Genomic DNA, 17,002 nt, shown 5'->3' on the forward strand with positions numbered 1-17,002 from the left:
TAAGTGTATATATAAATATCTGTAAGTGTATATATAAAGATGTGTATGTGTATATATAAATATGTGTAAGTGTGTATATAAATATCTGTAAGTGTATATATAAATATCTGTAAGTGTATATATAAATATCTGTAAGTGTATATATAAATATGTGTATGTGTATATATAAATATGTATAAGTGTATATATAAATATCTGTAAGTGTATATATAAATATCTGTAAGTGTATATATAAAGATGTGTATGTGTATATATAAATATATATATATAGTTAAATATTTAAAAACAAAATATTTAAATATGGCTTTAATTTTTACAGGGGCATAAAAACTCATCATTTTCATATTTTCAGCAACTTGGGAGTTTTTAGAAGAAAATTAGTGACTGAAAGTATATTGCATAGGGACTCTAACTTGGGGGTTATTAAAATTTGAGTTGTACAACATGTTCACCTGTGATTGTCTCTTTCGCAACAGATATGCAAATATATTAAATAAAGAAAACTGTATAAATTAAAGGGACAGTGTACACCAATTTTCATATAACTGCATGTAGTAGACACTACTATACAGAAGAATATGCACAGATACTGATATAAAAACCTTTTAAAAACTAACTTAGAAGCTTCCACTTTAGTACTGTTGACGAGGTTAGGCTGGGACACCCATTTAAAGGGGCTGGGAAAGCAAAAAGAGGAGACCCCCCCCCCCCCCTGTTTATAAAAAGACAGATTATACAAACAATAGCAGCAGGAATCAGTAGACCTGGGTCTAAGTATGATACTTTGGGGTTTGGTTAGGAGTCTGAAAATAAGCACAATGCTAGTAAAAAAATAAGCAAAACTGTACATTGTTACAGAAACACTCCCAGATGGGCTACATAAATGGATCATCTACAAAACATTTATGCAAAGAAAAATCTAGTGTACCATGTCCCTTTAAGTAATAATATGATGTCATCAATTTATAAAGTGGCATATAGGAACAAATAGTGGTTTTATAAGATTTTTCATACCATAATATTATTCCCTTTCATAGACATAGTTTATGATACTAATGGTACTTTCAATAAAATGTTCAATCACCTTCCTAAAAAAGAAAAAAACTTATTTTTTAATGTTCAGAGACCCATATGTGACCTTCCTGCAAAGGGCATTTTAACCCTTTACACCTATTAGATTGAGCTGAAAACTTGAGTTCATTAAAGGGATATGAAACCCAGACATTAAAAATAAAACTTTCATGATTCAGATAGAGCAGCAATTTTAAACAACTTTGCAATTTACTTCCAGTAACAAAATGTGCACAGTCTTTTTATATTTACACTTTTTGATTCACCAGCACCTACTGAGCATGTGCACAAATTCGCAGAATAAACGTATATGCATTTGTGATTGGCTGATGGCTGTCACATGATATAAGAGGAGTGGAAATAAACTATGAAATTTGTCAGAAAAAAAAATCTATACTGCATTGTCTTTTTGTCATGCATTTGTTGATTATGCAGATCTACTCTATTTACTGGTTTCTTTTGTGATTCAGACAGAGAGTACAAATTTTAAAAAGTTACATTTTACTTCTATTATAAAATTTGCTTTGTACCCATGATATTCTGTGTTGAAGAGATACCTAGGTAGCATCTTGTGCACTAAATGGCAGGAAATAGTACTGCCATATAGTACTCTCGCAAATGGTTAACATTATTACAAAACTGCTGCCATATAATGCTCTAGATATGTGCACGCTCCTGAGCTTATGTCCCTGTTTTTCAACAAAAGATGCCAAGAGAACAAAGATAATTTTATAATGGAAGTAGAATAGAAAGTTGTTTAAAATTGCTGCTCTATCTGAAACATGAAGGATTTATTTTGTTTCATGTCCCTTTAATGGCAACTGACAAAAAGCTAAAAGCCGATAATAAACTCAATGCAAACTATTCACAGTTTATCATTTTTCGGCTCCTATTAAACTCGAAGGTTTGCTGCTTTATTCTGGCGCACGCTTTAATGGTTACTAAGTAGCCAAAAACAATGAACATAATGTAAAGTAAGCTTATGTATTTAACCACCATAAAGTCCCACTTAGGAGCTGCGCCCAAGAGTAAAATACAAACTTAAAACCAGATGTGTGGCGTTGGTCCTTGCAAGAGCAAATCTGCTTAATTCAAGGTTATCTTTCATACGGCTATCCCGAAGATCAATTTATAATTTTATATGCATGGATAGTTGGATGAATAGGCAGACAGACAGACAGAGCGATAGATAGACAGATAGAGAGAAACAGACAAATAGACAGACAGATAGACAGACAAACAGAGACAGCCAGACAGACTGATAGATAAACAGACAGACAGAGAAACCAGCCACCCAAACAGACTAATAGTTTGATAGATGGATAGACGAAGATAGATAGATAGATAGATAGATAGATAGACAAACAGACCGACAGAGACAGCCAGCCAGACTGATAGATAGACAGACAGAGCCAGCCAGCCAGCCAGATAGATAGATAGATAGATAGATAGACAAACAGACCGACAGAGACAGCCAGCCAGACTGATAGATAGACAGACAGAGCCAGCCAGCCAGCCAGATAGATAGATAGATAGATAGATAGATATAGACAGATACAGACAGATAGATAGACAAAGAGAGACAGCCAGACAGACTGATAGATTGAAATATGGATAGATAGATAGATAGATAGATACACCAGTAGACATGAGGTAGCATTTGGCTGGATAGACACATGAATAGATTGTTTGTTTTGCTGTGTGTTGAATCCCTTAATTTCTAAATCTGATTTTATACCTAATAGGTTATGCACCAGTTACTGGCATGTGTCACCCACTGCGCAGTTGTACACTTAATCATGAGGATGGCTTCTCCTCTGCATTTGTGGTTGCCCATGAGACAGGCCACGTGTAAGTACAATCGTTTGCAGATATATTTTTATACTACGTCAGATTTTATATAATATTGTTAGCAACATTTTAGATAGTTTACATTATATGATGTGAAGTAATGAATGATATGATTTTATTATTATATTTTGTTAGTTTAAATATTACATTTGTTAGCAAGGTCTACTTTACTGTCCTAAGAACTGAAAACATAAAATGTGTCCCTATAGAACCTATTTACTGAAGTGGATAAGGTTTCACCAGTTACATCATGTTTTGAAACTGTAGAGTTTCCTTAGTGGGTCAAACAGAACATTAAAGGGACAGTATACACCAATTTTTATTTAACTGCAAGTAATAGACACTACTATAAATAATAATATGCACATATTCTTATATAAACATCCAGTATAAAACCTTTTTAACAACTTACTTAGAAGCTCCCAATTTAACACTGTTAATGAGATTAGCCTGGAACACCCACTGAAAGGGGCTGAGAGCAGAACCTCCTACATATGAAAAGACCCATTATAAAACCAGAAGCAGTCTGAAGTCTGTATACCAAGGGGCTTGGTTAGGAGTCTAAAAATCAGCTCAATGTTATTTAAAAATAAGCAACACTATAATTTTTTTTATAAAAACACACCCAGATGGGCTATATAAATGGATGGATCATCTAAAAAACATTTATGCAAAGTAAAATCTAGCGTGCAATGTCCCTTTAACTAGCCTTTGGGATGTTACAGACCTAGAGACAGTAAATTGTGGGTATCATCTAAATGGCAACAGTTCTTCACAAGTGTTAAACCATTGGGAACCGCTGCATAAACTGGAAATCCCTCTCATTAACAGGGATGTTTTCTGCCTTTGGTTTTAGCCAGGAAACATGAATGAATCTGACTTGCTTTGGATGGTCTCGTTGTGCTTAATTGTACAATGCTGGGTCGCTTTGTTGATCTCATTGTTGAAAGGATGGCATCTACTGCAAAAGCCCAAAAAGGCTATCGGTGTAGGTATCTGTGCACATCTGCAGATCAAAGTGTGCGTGATAACACGCAAGGCGCAGTCCTGTCACCAGCTGGAGTTGGCAATTAGCTACATATTTTGAAAATAGATTTGTTTGAACTTAGGTTAAGTGCACAATTTGTAGAATGTGCATCTTATTAAAGGGACACTGAGACCAAATTTTTTCTTTTGTGATTCAGATAGAGCATGCAATTTTAAGCAACTTTCTATTTTACTCCTATTATCAATGTGTCTTCGTTCTCTTTCTATCTTTATTTGAAAAAGAAGGCATCTAAGCTTTTTTTCTTGCTTCAAAACTCTGGACAGCAGTGATTGGTGGATTAATTTACCCATCAATCAGCAAGGACAACCTAGGTTGTTCACCAAAAATGGGCCGACATCTAAACTTACATTCTTGCATTTCAAATAAAGATACCAAGAGAATAAAGAAAATGTGATAATAGGAGTAAATTAGAAAGTTGCTTAAAATTCCATGCTCTTTCTGAATCACGAAAGAAACAATTTTGGGTTCAGTGTCCCTTTAATTTAAGCCTTCGTGGATAAACCCAAAAAACTGTTTACATCTAAAGTGCAGCTTCCCTGAGACATAAGATGACTTGTTAACGCTCTGATAAAGAGGTGAGTGGAGAATGTTTATGTGATGTGTCGATGATCAGACCTGTAGGGGATTTCACTCACACCTAAACTCATTCAGACACAGTTTAATTGAAGTTCCTAATATAAATCCCATGGTTGTACTTTATATCTTATGATCTTTAAAGAGATATACAAATGTAAAAAGAAAATGCCTTACTGCTTGTGTATAACCTTGTGTTTTACACCCTTTAAAGGGGTTAAACGCATAGTTAATGTAAGCTCTAGAGCAGCAATGCACTACTGGGAGATAGCTGAATACATCTGGTGAGCCAATAACAAAAGACATATGTGCCTAGCCACCAATTACCAGCCAGCTCTCAGTAGTGGATTGTTAGGTATGCTTTTCAAGAAAGAATACTAAATTGACTACAAATACAGAATGTCATTTTGAGATTGATAGTGGTTTTGTTTTTCTGCATTCATTGATATGGTGCTATAAAAAAAAGTTTAGTCAAGTCTACAGCCCCAATGGCATAATGACAAAAAAAATCTAATTTGTGACAAATGGGGAATTTCAGACTTTTGGTTAAATAGAAATGACTTTGTTTAGAAAAGGCAGCATTTAAATATGTGTTTTAGCAGAAAGTACCCTTAGCCAATGAGCATTAAACAAAAGTTCTTATCAACCAATCACAGTTAGTAGAAATGTTCTTATTAGGTAATGCAGAACTAAAAATGCTGTAAAAAATCAATTTAAATTAAATTGCTATACTTTTATGTGACCAATTAAAAATTCTCGATGGCAATGTCCCTTTTAGTCTGATGCAGCTTTTCAATTTGGAAAAAGCATAGAAAAGTAGTTCATTTCAGGCTTAAGTTTTACACAAACCTACAAAAACTAGGGAAGCCTGAGGTTTAAGTACTTGCTTAAAGGGGTAGAAAGGTTGAAAGTGACGTGTGCATGGGAGAAATTGAAATAGAAAGTTGTTTGCAATATGCTTCAATTAGTTATCACTGTTTTTCAGTGGCATATGCGCATATGCTGTAAGGGTCAAACACCACACCTTCTCAGAGAGTCAGCACTGGCTTTTAAGGCACAAAATAAGTCTTCACACAGCATTACACACTCACGACAACTCTCAGAGAAGATTTGCGGTTTAAATACTGATGCACGGTCACTCACAGTATAGAACACAGATTTTAAGTTTTAGTAATATATTTTGAATATTTAACACCGACCATGGGACCACTTGATTACAGCCGTCGGGGCCGAATTATCATTATGCGAGCGGACATGATCCGATATTGCGGATCATGTCCACTGCACATAGATAAATGCCGACAGCATACGCTCTCGGCATTTATCATTGCACCAGCAGTTCTTGTGAACTACTGGTGCAATGCCGCACCCTGCAGAATCGGCCGCTAGCATCAAGCCGATTGCGTTTGATCGGGTTGATTTCTGGCGATGTCTGTCCGCCGCCTCAGAGCAGGCGAACAGGTTATGGAGCAGCGTTCTGTAGACCGCTGCTTCATAACTTGTGTTTACGACGAGCCGGAGCTTGATGAATTTGCCCCGTCATATTAATCGTAAGATGCGCTGCACATGGCTAGAGTTTAGTTTGGATAATAAAGCCTTAAACAATACAAACAGAACAGTCTGAGAAGGAAAGAACCGAGCATTTTACAAGCCAAATTTCAGAGACACATTGTCCAGCAGTTATTTGAATAAACAAAGCTGTGTGTAAGTTTATAAACATTCATAATGTGCATCATGTGTATGTTATGGGCATATTTATTTATGTTATGGACATTATACGATGTAGCGTAATTATGTCCGCTGCACATCGATAAATGCCGACAGCATACGCTGTCGACATTTATCATTGCACAAGCAGTTCACCAGATCTGCTTGTTCAATACTGCTCCCTGAAGATTTGCGGCCGCTAGCAGGGGGTGTCAATCAACCCGATCGTATTCGATCGGGTTGATTTCTGTCCGCCACCTCAGAGCAGACGGACAAGTCATGGAGTAGCCGGAAGGCTCACCGGAAACAAGGGGCAACAAGGGGAGCTTGATAATTCGGCCCCTAAGTGTCTTTAATGTGATCTTAAGGTTGTAGCTATGATAGCAAATGTAACAGTAACTGCGTATTCACTGGTTCTCAGCAGAATTCAGTGTGAATGATTAAAGGGATATTTAAGTTATTTTCTTCATATATACATAGGTATATCAACAATCCCATGGACATTAAACACAATGTTTTATCTCTCCTGGACATGCTTAATAGAGGAAAATACAATAACATTGCTATATACAGTCATTGTGTTAGTGCTAAAAAGAATGCCTCTGAATATTGTTTTATTGACACTTCCTAAAGAGAGCATGGAGTGCCTCCAGCATACGTAAAGGGACAGTCTACTCAAAATTAAACTTTCATGATATAGATAGGGTATGCAGTTTTAAACAACTTTTTACTTTTATCATCAAATTTGCATTGTTCTCTTGGTATTCTTTGTTGAAATCTAAACCTAGGTAGGCTCATATGCTAATTTCTAAGACCTTGAAGGCCGCCTCTTATCTCAGTGCAGTTTGACAGTTTCTCACAGCTAGACAGCACTAGTTCATGTGTGCCATATAGATAACATTGTGCTCACTCCCGTGGAGTTATTCCCGAGTCAGCACTGATTAGCTAAAATGCAAGTCTGTCAAAATAAATGAGAAAAAGGGACAGTCTGCAAAGGCTTGGATACAAGGTAATCACAGAAGTAAAATGTATATTAATATAACAGTGTTGTTATGCTAAACTGGGGAATGGGTAATAAAGGGATTATCTATCTTTTTAAACAATAACATTCTGGAGTAGACTGTCCCTTTAAGTATGTTGAAGCTTAACCTGACCCTGCAATGTTCTACACAGTTATCTTAGATGAAATGCTCATTTACATTTGTCTCCACTTAGCAAAGAAGACCAGCAACATAAATCTCACCAGGTTGTTCAAGAGGTGTATCTCTGAGCTGCACTTGATTTACGGAACAATGTAAATTGTGCCAGAAAAGTTACAGTGTTAAATTATTTTAAATGATATCTTTTGTAATGCTGATACATTCTGTAACTAACGTTGTCTTAGGCTCTGCAGTGCAAAACATCTGCATAAAAAATGTTTTTAAAGCATTTAAAGTATAATTTTGTTAGCTATTTATATTTATTAACTGCTAGTCACCTTATAAAATGCACAGAGCTTTCTGCATTTCATTTACAACTTACTACACTCATGTTTTTTTTCAGATTAGGTATGGAACATGATGGGCAGGGGAACCGATGTGCTGATGAGACCAGTATGGGCAGCATTATGGCACCACTCGTGCAGGCAGCATTTCATCGATACCACTGGTCCAGATGCAGCAAGCAGGAACTAAATCGATATATACAGTAAGTGCTTTCTGCTGGGAAAATCCTGTCAGGTCTGTTTGAGGGGATATTAGTGTAAGCTAAACTATTTATCTGTCCTGTATTACATCTTAATGGGCCTTACTGAACACACCTGTGTATCTGTCCTGTGTTACATCTTAATGGGCCTTACTGAACACACTTGTGTATCTGTCCTGTGTTACATCGTAATGGGCCTTACTGAACACACTTGTGTATCTGTCCTGTGTTACATCTTAATGGGCCTTACTGAACACACTTGTGTATCTGTCCTGTGTTACATCTTAATGGGCCTTACTGAACACACCTGTGTATCTGTCCTGTGTTACATCGTAATGGGCCTTACTGAACACACTTGTGTATCTGTCCTGTGTTACATCTTAATGGGCCTTACTGAACACACCTGTGTATCTGTCCTGTGTTACATCTTAATGGGCCTTACTGAACACATCTGTGTATCTGTCCTGTGTTACATATTAATGGGCCTTACTGAACACACCTATGTATCTGTCCTGTGTTACATCTTAATGGGCCTTACTGAACACATCTGTGTATCTGTCCTGTGTTACATCTTAATGGGCCTTACTGAACACATCTGTGTATCTGTCCTGTGTTACATATTAATGGGCCTTACTGAACACACCTCTGTATCTGTCCTGTGTTACATCGTAATGGGCCTTACTGAACACATCTGTGTATCTGTCCTGTGTTACATATTAATGGGCCTTACTGAACACACCTGTGTATCTGTCCTGTGTTACATCGTAATGGGCCTTACTGAACACACCTGTGTATCTGTCCTGTGTTACATCTTAATGGGCCTTACTGAACACACTTGTGTATCTGTCCTGTGTTACATCTTAATGGGCCTTACTGAACACACCTGTGTATCTGTCCTGTGTTACATCTTAAAGGGCCTTACTGAACACACCTGTGTATCTGTCCTGTGTTACATCGTAATGGGCCTTACTGAACACACCTGTGTATCTGTCCTGTGTTACATCTTAATGGGCTTACTGAACACACCTGTGTATCTGTCCTGTGTTACATCTTAATGGGCTTACTGAACACACCTGTGTATCTGTCCTGTGTTACATCTTAATGGGCCTTACTGAACACACCTGTGTATCTGTCCTGTGTTACATCTTAAAGGGCCTTACTGAACACACCTGTGTATCTGTCCTGTGTTACATCTTAAAGGGCCTTACTGAACACACCTGTGTATCTGTCCTGTGTTACATCTTAAAGGGCCTTACTGAACACACCTGTGTATCTGTCCTGTGTTACATCTTAATGGGCTTACTGAACACACCTGTGTATCTGTCCTGTGTTACATCGTAATGGGCTTACTGAACACACCTGTGTATCTGTCCTGTGTTACATCTTAATGGGCTTACTGAACACACCTGTGTATCTGTCCTGTGTTACATCTTAATGGGCTTACTGAACACACCTGTGTATCTGTCCTGTGTTACATCGTAATGGGCCTTACTGAACACACCTGTGTATCTGTCCTGTGTTACATCTTAATGGGCCTTACTGAACACACCTGTGTATCTGTCCTGTGTTACATCGTAATGGGCCTTACTGAACACACCTGTGTATCTGTCCTGTGTTACATCTTAATGGGCCTTACTGAACACACCTGTGTATCTGTCCTGTGTTACATCTTAATGGGCCTTACTGAACACACCTGTGTATCTGTCCTGTATTACATCTTAATGGGCCTTACTGAACACACTTGTGTATCTGTCCTGTGTTACATCTTAATGGGCCTTACTGAGCACACCTGTGTATCTGTCCTGTGTTACATCGTAATGGGCCTTACTGAACACACCTGTGTATCTGTCCTGTGTTACATCGTAATGGGCCTTACTGAACACACCTGTGTATCTGTCCTGTGTTACATCGTAATGGGCCTTACTGAACACACCTGTGTATCTGTCCTGTGTTACATCGTAATGGACCTTACTGAACACACCTGTGTATCTGTCCTGTGTTACATCGTAATGGGCCTTACTGAACACACCTGTGTATCTGTCCTGTGTTACATCGTAATGGACCTTACTGAACACACCTGTGTATCTGTCCTGTGTTACATCGTAATGGGCCTTACTGAACACACCTGTGTATCTGTCCTGTGTTACATCTTAATGGGCCTTACTGAACACACCTGTGTATCTGTCCTGTGTTACATCGTAATGGGCCTTACTGAACACACTTGTGTATCTGTCTTGTGTTACATCTTAATGGGCCTTACTGAACACACCTGTGTATCTGTCCTGTGTTACATCTTAATGGGCCTTACTGAACACACCTGTGTATCTGTCCTGTGTTACATCGTAATGGGCCTTACTGAACACACCTGTGTATCTGTCCTGTGTTACATCGTAATGGGCCTTACTGAACACACCTGTGTATCTGTCCTGTGTTACATCGTAATGGGCCTTACTGAACACACCTGTGTATCTGTCCTGTGTTACATCTTAATGGGCCTTACTGAACACACCTGTGTATCTGTCCTGTGTTACATTGTAATGGGCCTTACTTAACACACCTGTGTATCTGTCCTGTGTTACATCTTAATGGGCCTTACTGAACACACCTGTGTATCTGTCCTGTGTTACATTGTAATGGGCCTTACTGAACACACCTGTGTATCTGTCCTGTGTTACATCTTAATGGGCCTTACTGAACACACCTGTGTATCTGTCCTGTGTTACATCGTAATGGGCCTTACTGAACACACCTGTGTATCTGTCCTGTGTTACATCTTAATGGGCCTTACTGAACACACTTGTATATCTGTCCTGTGTTACATCTTAATGGGTCTTACTGAACACACTTGTGTATCTGTCCTGTGTTACATCTTAATGGGCCTTACTGAACACACTTGTGTATCTGGAGTGGGCAAATGTACGCCTAGATTTAGAGTTTTGTGGCCAAAGGGGTGCGTTAGCTACGCGTGGTTTTTTCCCCCCGCACCTTTTAAACAACGCTGGTATTTAGAGTTCTCAGAAGGGCTGCGTTAGGCTCCAAAAAGGGAGCGTGCAGGCATATTTACCGCCACTGCAACTCTCAATACCAGCGTTGCTTACGGACGCGGCCAGCTTAAAAAACGTGCTCGTGCACGATTCCCCCATAGGAAACAATGGGGCAGTTTGAGCTGAAAAAAAACCTAACACCTGCAAAAAAGCAGCGTTCAGCTCCTATGGGGAAACACTTCCTAAGTCTGCACCTAACACCCTAACATGTACCCCGAGTCTAAACACACCTAACCTTATACTTATTAACCCCTAATCTGCCATCCCCGCTATCGCTGACCCCTGCATATTATTATTAACCCCTAATCTGCTGCTCCGTACACCGCCGCAACCTACGTTATCCCTATGTACCCCTAATCTGCTGCCCCTAACACCGCCGACCCCTATATTATATTTATTAACCTCTAATCTGCCGCCCCCAACGTCGCCGCCACCTATCTACAATTATTAACCCCTATTCTGGCGACCGGACCTCACCGCTACTCTAATAAATGTATTAACCCCTAAAGCTAAGTCTAACCCTAGCACTAACACCCCCCTAAGTTAAATATAATTTTATTCTAATGAAATAAATGAACTCTTATTAAATAAATAATCCTATTTAAAGCTAAATACTTACCTGTAAAATAAACCCTAATATAGCTACAATATAAATAATAAATATATTGTAGCTATTTTAGGATTAATATTTATTTTACAGGCAACTTTGTATTTATTTTAACTAGGTACAATAGCTATTAAATAGTTAATAACTATTTAATAGCTACCTAGTTAAAATAATTACAACATTACCTGTAAAATAAATCCTAACCTAAGTTACAATTAAACCTAACACTACACTAGCAATAAATTAATTAAACTACCTACAATTACCTACAATTAAATCAACTAAACTAAATTACAAAAAAAACAAACACTAAATTACAAAAAAAAAAAACACTAAATAAAAAAAAAAAAAAGATTACAAGAATTTTAAACTAATTACACCTACTCTAAGCCCCCTAAAAAAATAACAAAGCCCCCCAAAATAAAATTTTTTTTAACAGCTCTTTTTCCTTACCAGCCCTTAAAAGGGCCTTTTGCGGGGCATGCCCCAAAGAAAACAGCTCTTTTGCATTTAAATAAACGTACAATACTCCCCCCCAACATTACAACCCACCACCCACATACCCCTAATCTAACCCAAACCACCCTTAAAAAACCTAACACTAAGCCCCTGAAGATCTTCCTACCTTGTCTTCACCACGCCGGGTATCACCGATCCGTCCAGAAGAGGGTCCCAAGTCTTCATCCTATCCGGCAAGAAGAGGTCCAGAAGAGGGTCCAAAGTCTTCAGAATTATGGATATGCCCAGGTGCCAACCAACGGAGGCAGGTATTTGCAACACTCGGGAGGTATATAAGATCAATTTATTCCATACAATAAAACAATAAAAAACAATATAAACCAATATTTCATGGATCCATGATGGTTTTCACAATAAAGTTAAAAATATTAAAAATAACAGGTAAGTATCATAAATTTGCACAGGTAAAATAAGTAATATGTATAAAAACAATGGTAAATTCTCTGGATTGGGGTACAGAGATCAAAGGGGACAGTCCAAAACTGAAATAACAAAGGTGATTGTAACTGCCAAAAAATATAAGTGCAGAAACAAATTATGTAGTGAAATCCAATAGGTGTAAAATTGTGGGAAAGCTGCAAATTGTATAAACGACGATGTGATGGAAAAAACTGTGTTAGAACTTCAGGTGCGGGTCAAAAAATAATTGTTAGGTGCGTGTCTGAAATTGTCAATCCAAAAGAGTTAATATGTAATATATCAATCCAAAAAAAGGGGAAATAAAATGGAGGTGTGAAAAAAACGGAGGTGTGAAGAAAACTCCTTCTTTTAGTGCAAACTAGCGTGTGTGAAAACGGAGATAAAAAACGTCAAAGAATATCAAAAAAATATATAAATTGAAAATGTCTGTGTCCAATCAAACAAAAAATGCCAAGAAAAACAGTTAAAGATAAGTGCTAGCAACAAAAAACCAATTGAAAGTCTTTTTAACTTGATAGATGTAAATATCACCAAAATACAAATTTTGATTGTAGTAAATTTCACAAAGGTCGTGAAGGAGTCTTGCTAGTCTTGAGAAAGGCCTAATACGGGCCAAAACGCGTAGACACTGGTAAGCCTTACTCTATTTATGTTTTACTGTTGTACAATCTACACTATATTTGTTTCTGTTCTTTTAGGAAGAGATCATTTTTGTATCAAAGCCCATCATTAGACACATTCCTTCACAACCTTTGTGAAATTTACTACAATCAAAATTCGTTTTTTGGTGATATTTACATCTATCAAGTTAAAAAGACTTTCAATTGTTTTTTTGTTGCTAGCACTTATCTTTAACTGTTTTTCTTGGCATTTTTTGTTTGATTGGACACAGACATTTTCAAATTATATATTTTTTTGATATTCTTTGACGTTTTTTATCTCCGTTTTCACACACGCTAGTTTGCACTAAAAGAAGGAGTTTTTTTCACACCTCCGTTTTTTTCACACCTCCATTTTATTTCCCATTTTTTTGGATTGATATATTACATATTAACTCTTTTGGATTGACAATTTCAGACACGCACCTAACAATTATTTTTTGACCCGCACCTGAAGTTCTAACACAGTTTTTTTCCATCACATCGTCGTTTATACAATTTGCAGCTTTCCCACAATTTTACACCTATTGGATTTCACTACAGAATTTGTTTCTGCACTTATATTTTTTGGCAGTTACAATCACCTTTATTATTTCAGTTTTGGACTTTCCCCTTTGATCTCTGTACCCCAATCCAGAGAATTTACGATTGTTTTTATACATATTACTTATTTTACCTGTGCAAATTTATGATACTTACCTGTGATTTTTTATATTTTTAACTTTATTGTGAAAACCATCATGGATCCATGAAATATTGGTTTATATTGTTTTTTATTGTTTTATTGTATGGAATAAATTGATCTTATATACCTCCCGAGTGTTGCAAATACCTGCCTCCGTTGGTTGGTGCCTGGGCATATCCATAATTCTGTTCGTTCACCGGGTGCATGCTAGGTGCACATCCCCTGGGCTATAGGTATATAGTAGGCGCTTATACCACCCTCCACTCACGGTCCAAAGTCTTCATCCTATCCGGCAAGAAGAGGAGATCCAGACCGGCAAACATCTTCATCCAAGCGGCATCTTCTATCTTCTTCAATCCGACGCGGAGCGGGACCATCTTGAAGCAGCTGACGTGGATCCATCCTCTTCTAACGATGTCCTAAGTCCGAATGAAGGTTCCTTTAAATGACGTCATCCAAAATGGCGTCCCTCGAATTCCGATTGGCTGATAGGATTCTATCAGCCAATCGGAATTAAGGTAGGAAAAATCTGATTGGCTGATTGAATCAGCCAATCAGATTGAGCTTGCATTCTACTGGCTGTTCCGATCAGCCAATAGAATGCGAGCTCAATCTGATTGGCTGATTGGATCAGCCAATCCGATTGAACTTCAATCTGATTGGCTGATTCAATTAACTATTTAATAGCTATTGTACCTGGTTAAAATAAATACAAAGTTGTCTGTAAAATAAATATTAATCCTAAAATAGCTACTATATAATTATTAATTATATTGTAGCTATATTAGGGTTTATTTTACAGGTAAGTATTTAGATTTAAATAGGAATAATTTATTTAATAAGATTGATTTTATTTTGTTAGATTTAAATTATATTTAACTTAGGGGGGTGTGACAGACCCTGTGGTCAGAACTAAAAGAATTGACCTTGTGTAGCTTTGAGAAGCTGTTTTCTAAAAGACAGGTTTGCTGGCCTCAGCTATTGTGTGCTATAATTACGTTTAAGTAATAAACATTCCATTGTTTAATCACATCTAGAGAGCAGACGCCTCAGTGATAAGAAAAGCCAAGTGTGTGTCTTGTGTTTAAGTTGTTATCAGCTTGAGCAAGGTATTCTATTGTATCCTGTCAAAGGGCGTGTTCCCTCCATCTAATGTACAACATTCTTTCAACCCCCCATCTGGGGTTAGACCTGCATATATACTGGGCATATGGCCCTTAATAATGTACATTCTGTTTTAAACCTGATGTGGAGCCTGGTCTCATGTTTGAGGGGAAAAACTGGCTGGGTTGTGAGTTGTTGATCTCACATTCAGGGCATCTTCCATCTGGTATTAACCCTTGGTATCCTGTTGGTACCGTAACAATTGGTGGCAAGCGACGGAATGAACCTTATCACCCAGAAGAGCAACTACACAAGCCAGTAACCTCAGGAAGAGGGGGATTATTACAATACTGACTAAGATGGAAGGAGTACCAGGGACCGAAGGAACCAATGGGCCCAGCATATCAGACAGAACCCCCGAAGAAGCAAGCTTTGATCGGGCGGTTAAAATAAGACTGGCACATTATGGCCCCAACCCATCTGCGGAAATTATCGACCGGGTCATAGCAGCTGTGGAGGCCAACCTACTTCGCCAAAGCGGCGCTGCAGCAGCCCAAGTCACAGCAACCCGAGTGGAAAAGGGAAAAGTAAAATTTGCAGCTTTTAAAAACTTCCTGGAAACAGAAGGAGAGATTGATGGGTACCTTGCGGATTTTGAGAGGCAATGTGCACTACACAAGGTACTCGCAGAGGACTGGGTCACGATATTATCCGGAAAATTATCCGGCCGGGCCAGTGAGGCTTTTCGGGCCATTCCAGATGAGGAAGTCGGGGATTATAATATTGTGAAAGAGGCTCTGCTCTCCAGGTATGCGGTTACACTGGAGGCATACCGGAGGCAGTTCAGAGACACTGTTAAATTAGCTGGTGATTCCTACGTTGAGTGGGCATGTAAGGTGTACCGCACAGCAGCTCACTGGATAGCGGGGTGCCAAGCCGTATCTGGGTAAGAGGTGCTGCAGCTATTCCTGATGGAACATTGCTTTGACAAGTTATCAGCAGGAGTTAGAGAGTGGGTTCAGGACCGTAAACCCTCCACCCTGCATGAAGCTGCTCGCCTGGCAGATGAGTATACGGATGCCCGCAAACTGGACACTGCTACCACTAAGCCCCCTGCTAGAGTGGAGTACAGACCCCCAGTCACCCCAGCTGCTGCCAGTTACCAAACCCCGGCGCACCACTATACCACACGGCCTCCGGCCACGAACTACCCTCAGAGAGCCCGGTTCAATTCACTGGGCTACTCACAGCCTATTCGGTGCTTTGGATGTAAGCAACTTGGGCACAAAAGACCAGAGTGTCCCCTAAATGCAGCGAACCAAGCACAGTCCTAGAGAAGACCCGCCGGCGGAATCCCACGTAACCCTCAGCCTGCGGTCCGCTACGTAGAGGCGCAAGAATGCTGGGGCATCATACATGAAGCAGACCTTGTACAAGCTGCCCGCCGGAATAACCGGCAACTGGTTAAAGTGAATGGGAAGGAGGTCAGTGGTCTATGGGATACTGGTGCTACCTCGACCTTGCTTCAAAAGAACTTGGTGTCTGAGAAACAGCACACTGGAGACACTGTGACTGTGAGGGTAGCAGGGGGCGCTGTGTTCCACCTACCTGTTGCCAGGGTACATTTGGATTGGGGAGTGGGCGCTAGACCTGTGAATGTGGGGGTCATGAAGGATTTACCCGCTGATGTTCTCCTTGGAAATAACTTGGCCCCCCTTGTTTCTACCTACGCTCCTATGGGTCCCACTGATGTTAACCCTGTGACTACCCGTGCCCAGATCCGTGCAGCAGAGACTGACCCACCTGCTGCTAAGCCCCAGGATGCTGAGCTCAGTAAATCTCTATCCGCTATTGATACGTGGAAGTCCCGTTACAATGCGCTGATGAAGGAGAAGAGGAGCGCAGAGGAAAAAGCACGTTTAGAACGTGAATCTCTGCTAGACAAGCTGCACCGACAGACTGCAGAAAACACCAGCTTGAGAGTGGAACATGAAACATTAAAGACAAACTTAGCTACACTTGAGGAGAAGC

At 39.0% G+C, this 17,002-nt stretch overlaps 1 protein-coding gene across 2 annotated transcripts in view; it reads left to right on the plus strand.

Annotated features, from left to right (window-relative positions):
- Nucleotides 1-17,002, plus strand: part of ADAMTS14 (ADAM metallopeptidase with thrombospondin type 1 motif 14) — a 265,871-nt gene that overhangs the window by 158,831 nt on the left and 90,038 nt on the right. For both annotated transcript variants that reach the window (XM_053691940.1, XM_053691941.1), the window contains exons 7-8: nt 2,817-2,922; nt 7,793-7,936. In XM_053691940.1, coding sequence (XP_053547915.1) covers nt 2,817-2,922; nt 7,793-7,936 — 250 coding nt within the window. The remainder of the gene's footprint in view (nt 1-2,816; nt 2,923-7,792; nt 7,937-17,002) is intronic.

Source organism: Bombina bombina, chromosome 9 (genome assembly GCF_027579735.1).
Source record: "Bombina bombina isolate aBomBom1 chromosome 9, aBomBom1.pri, whole genome shotgun sequence".
Taxonomy (NCBI): domain Eukaryota; kingdom Metazoa; phylum Chordata; class Amphibia; order Anura; family Bombinatoridae; genus Bombina; species Bombina bombina.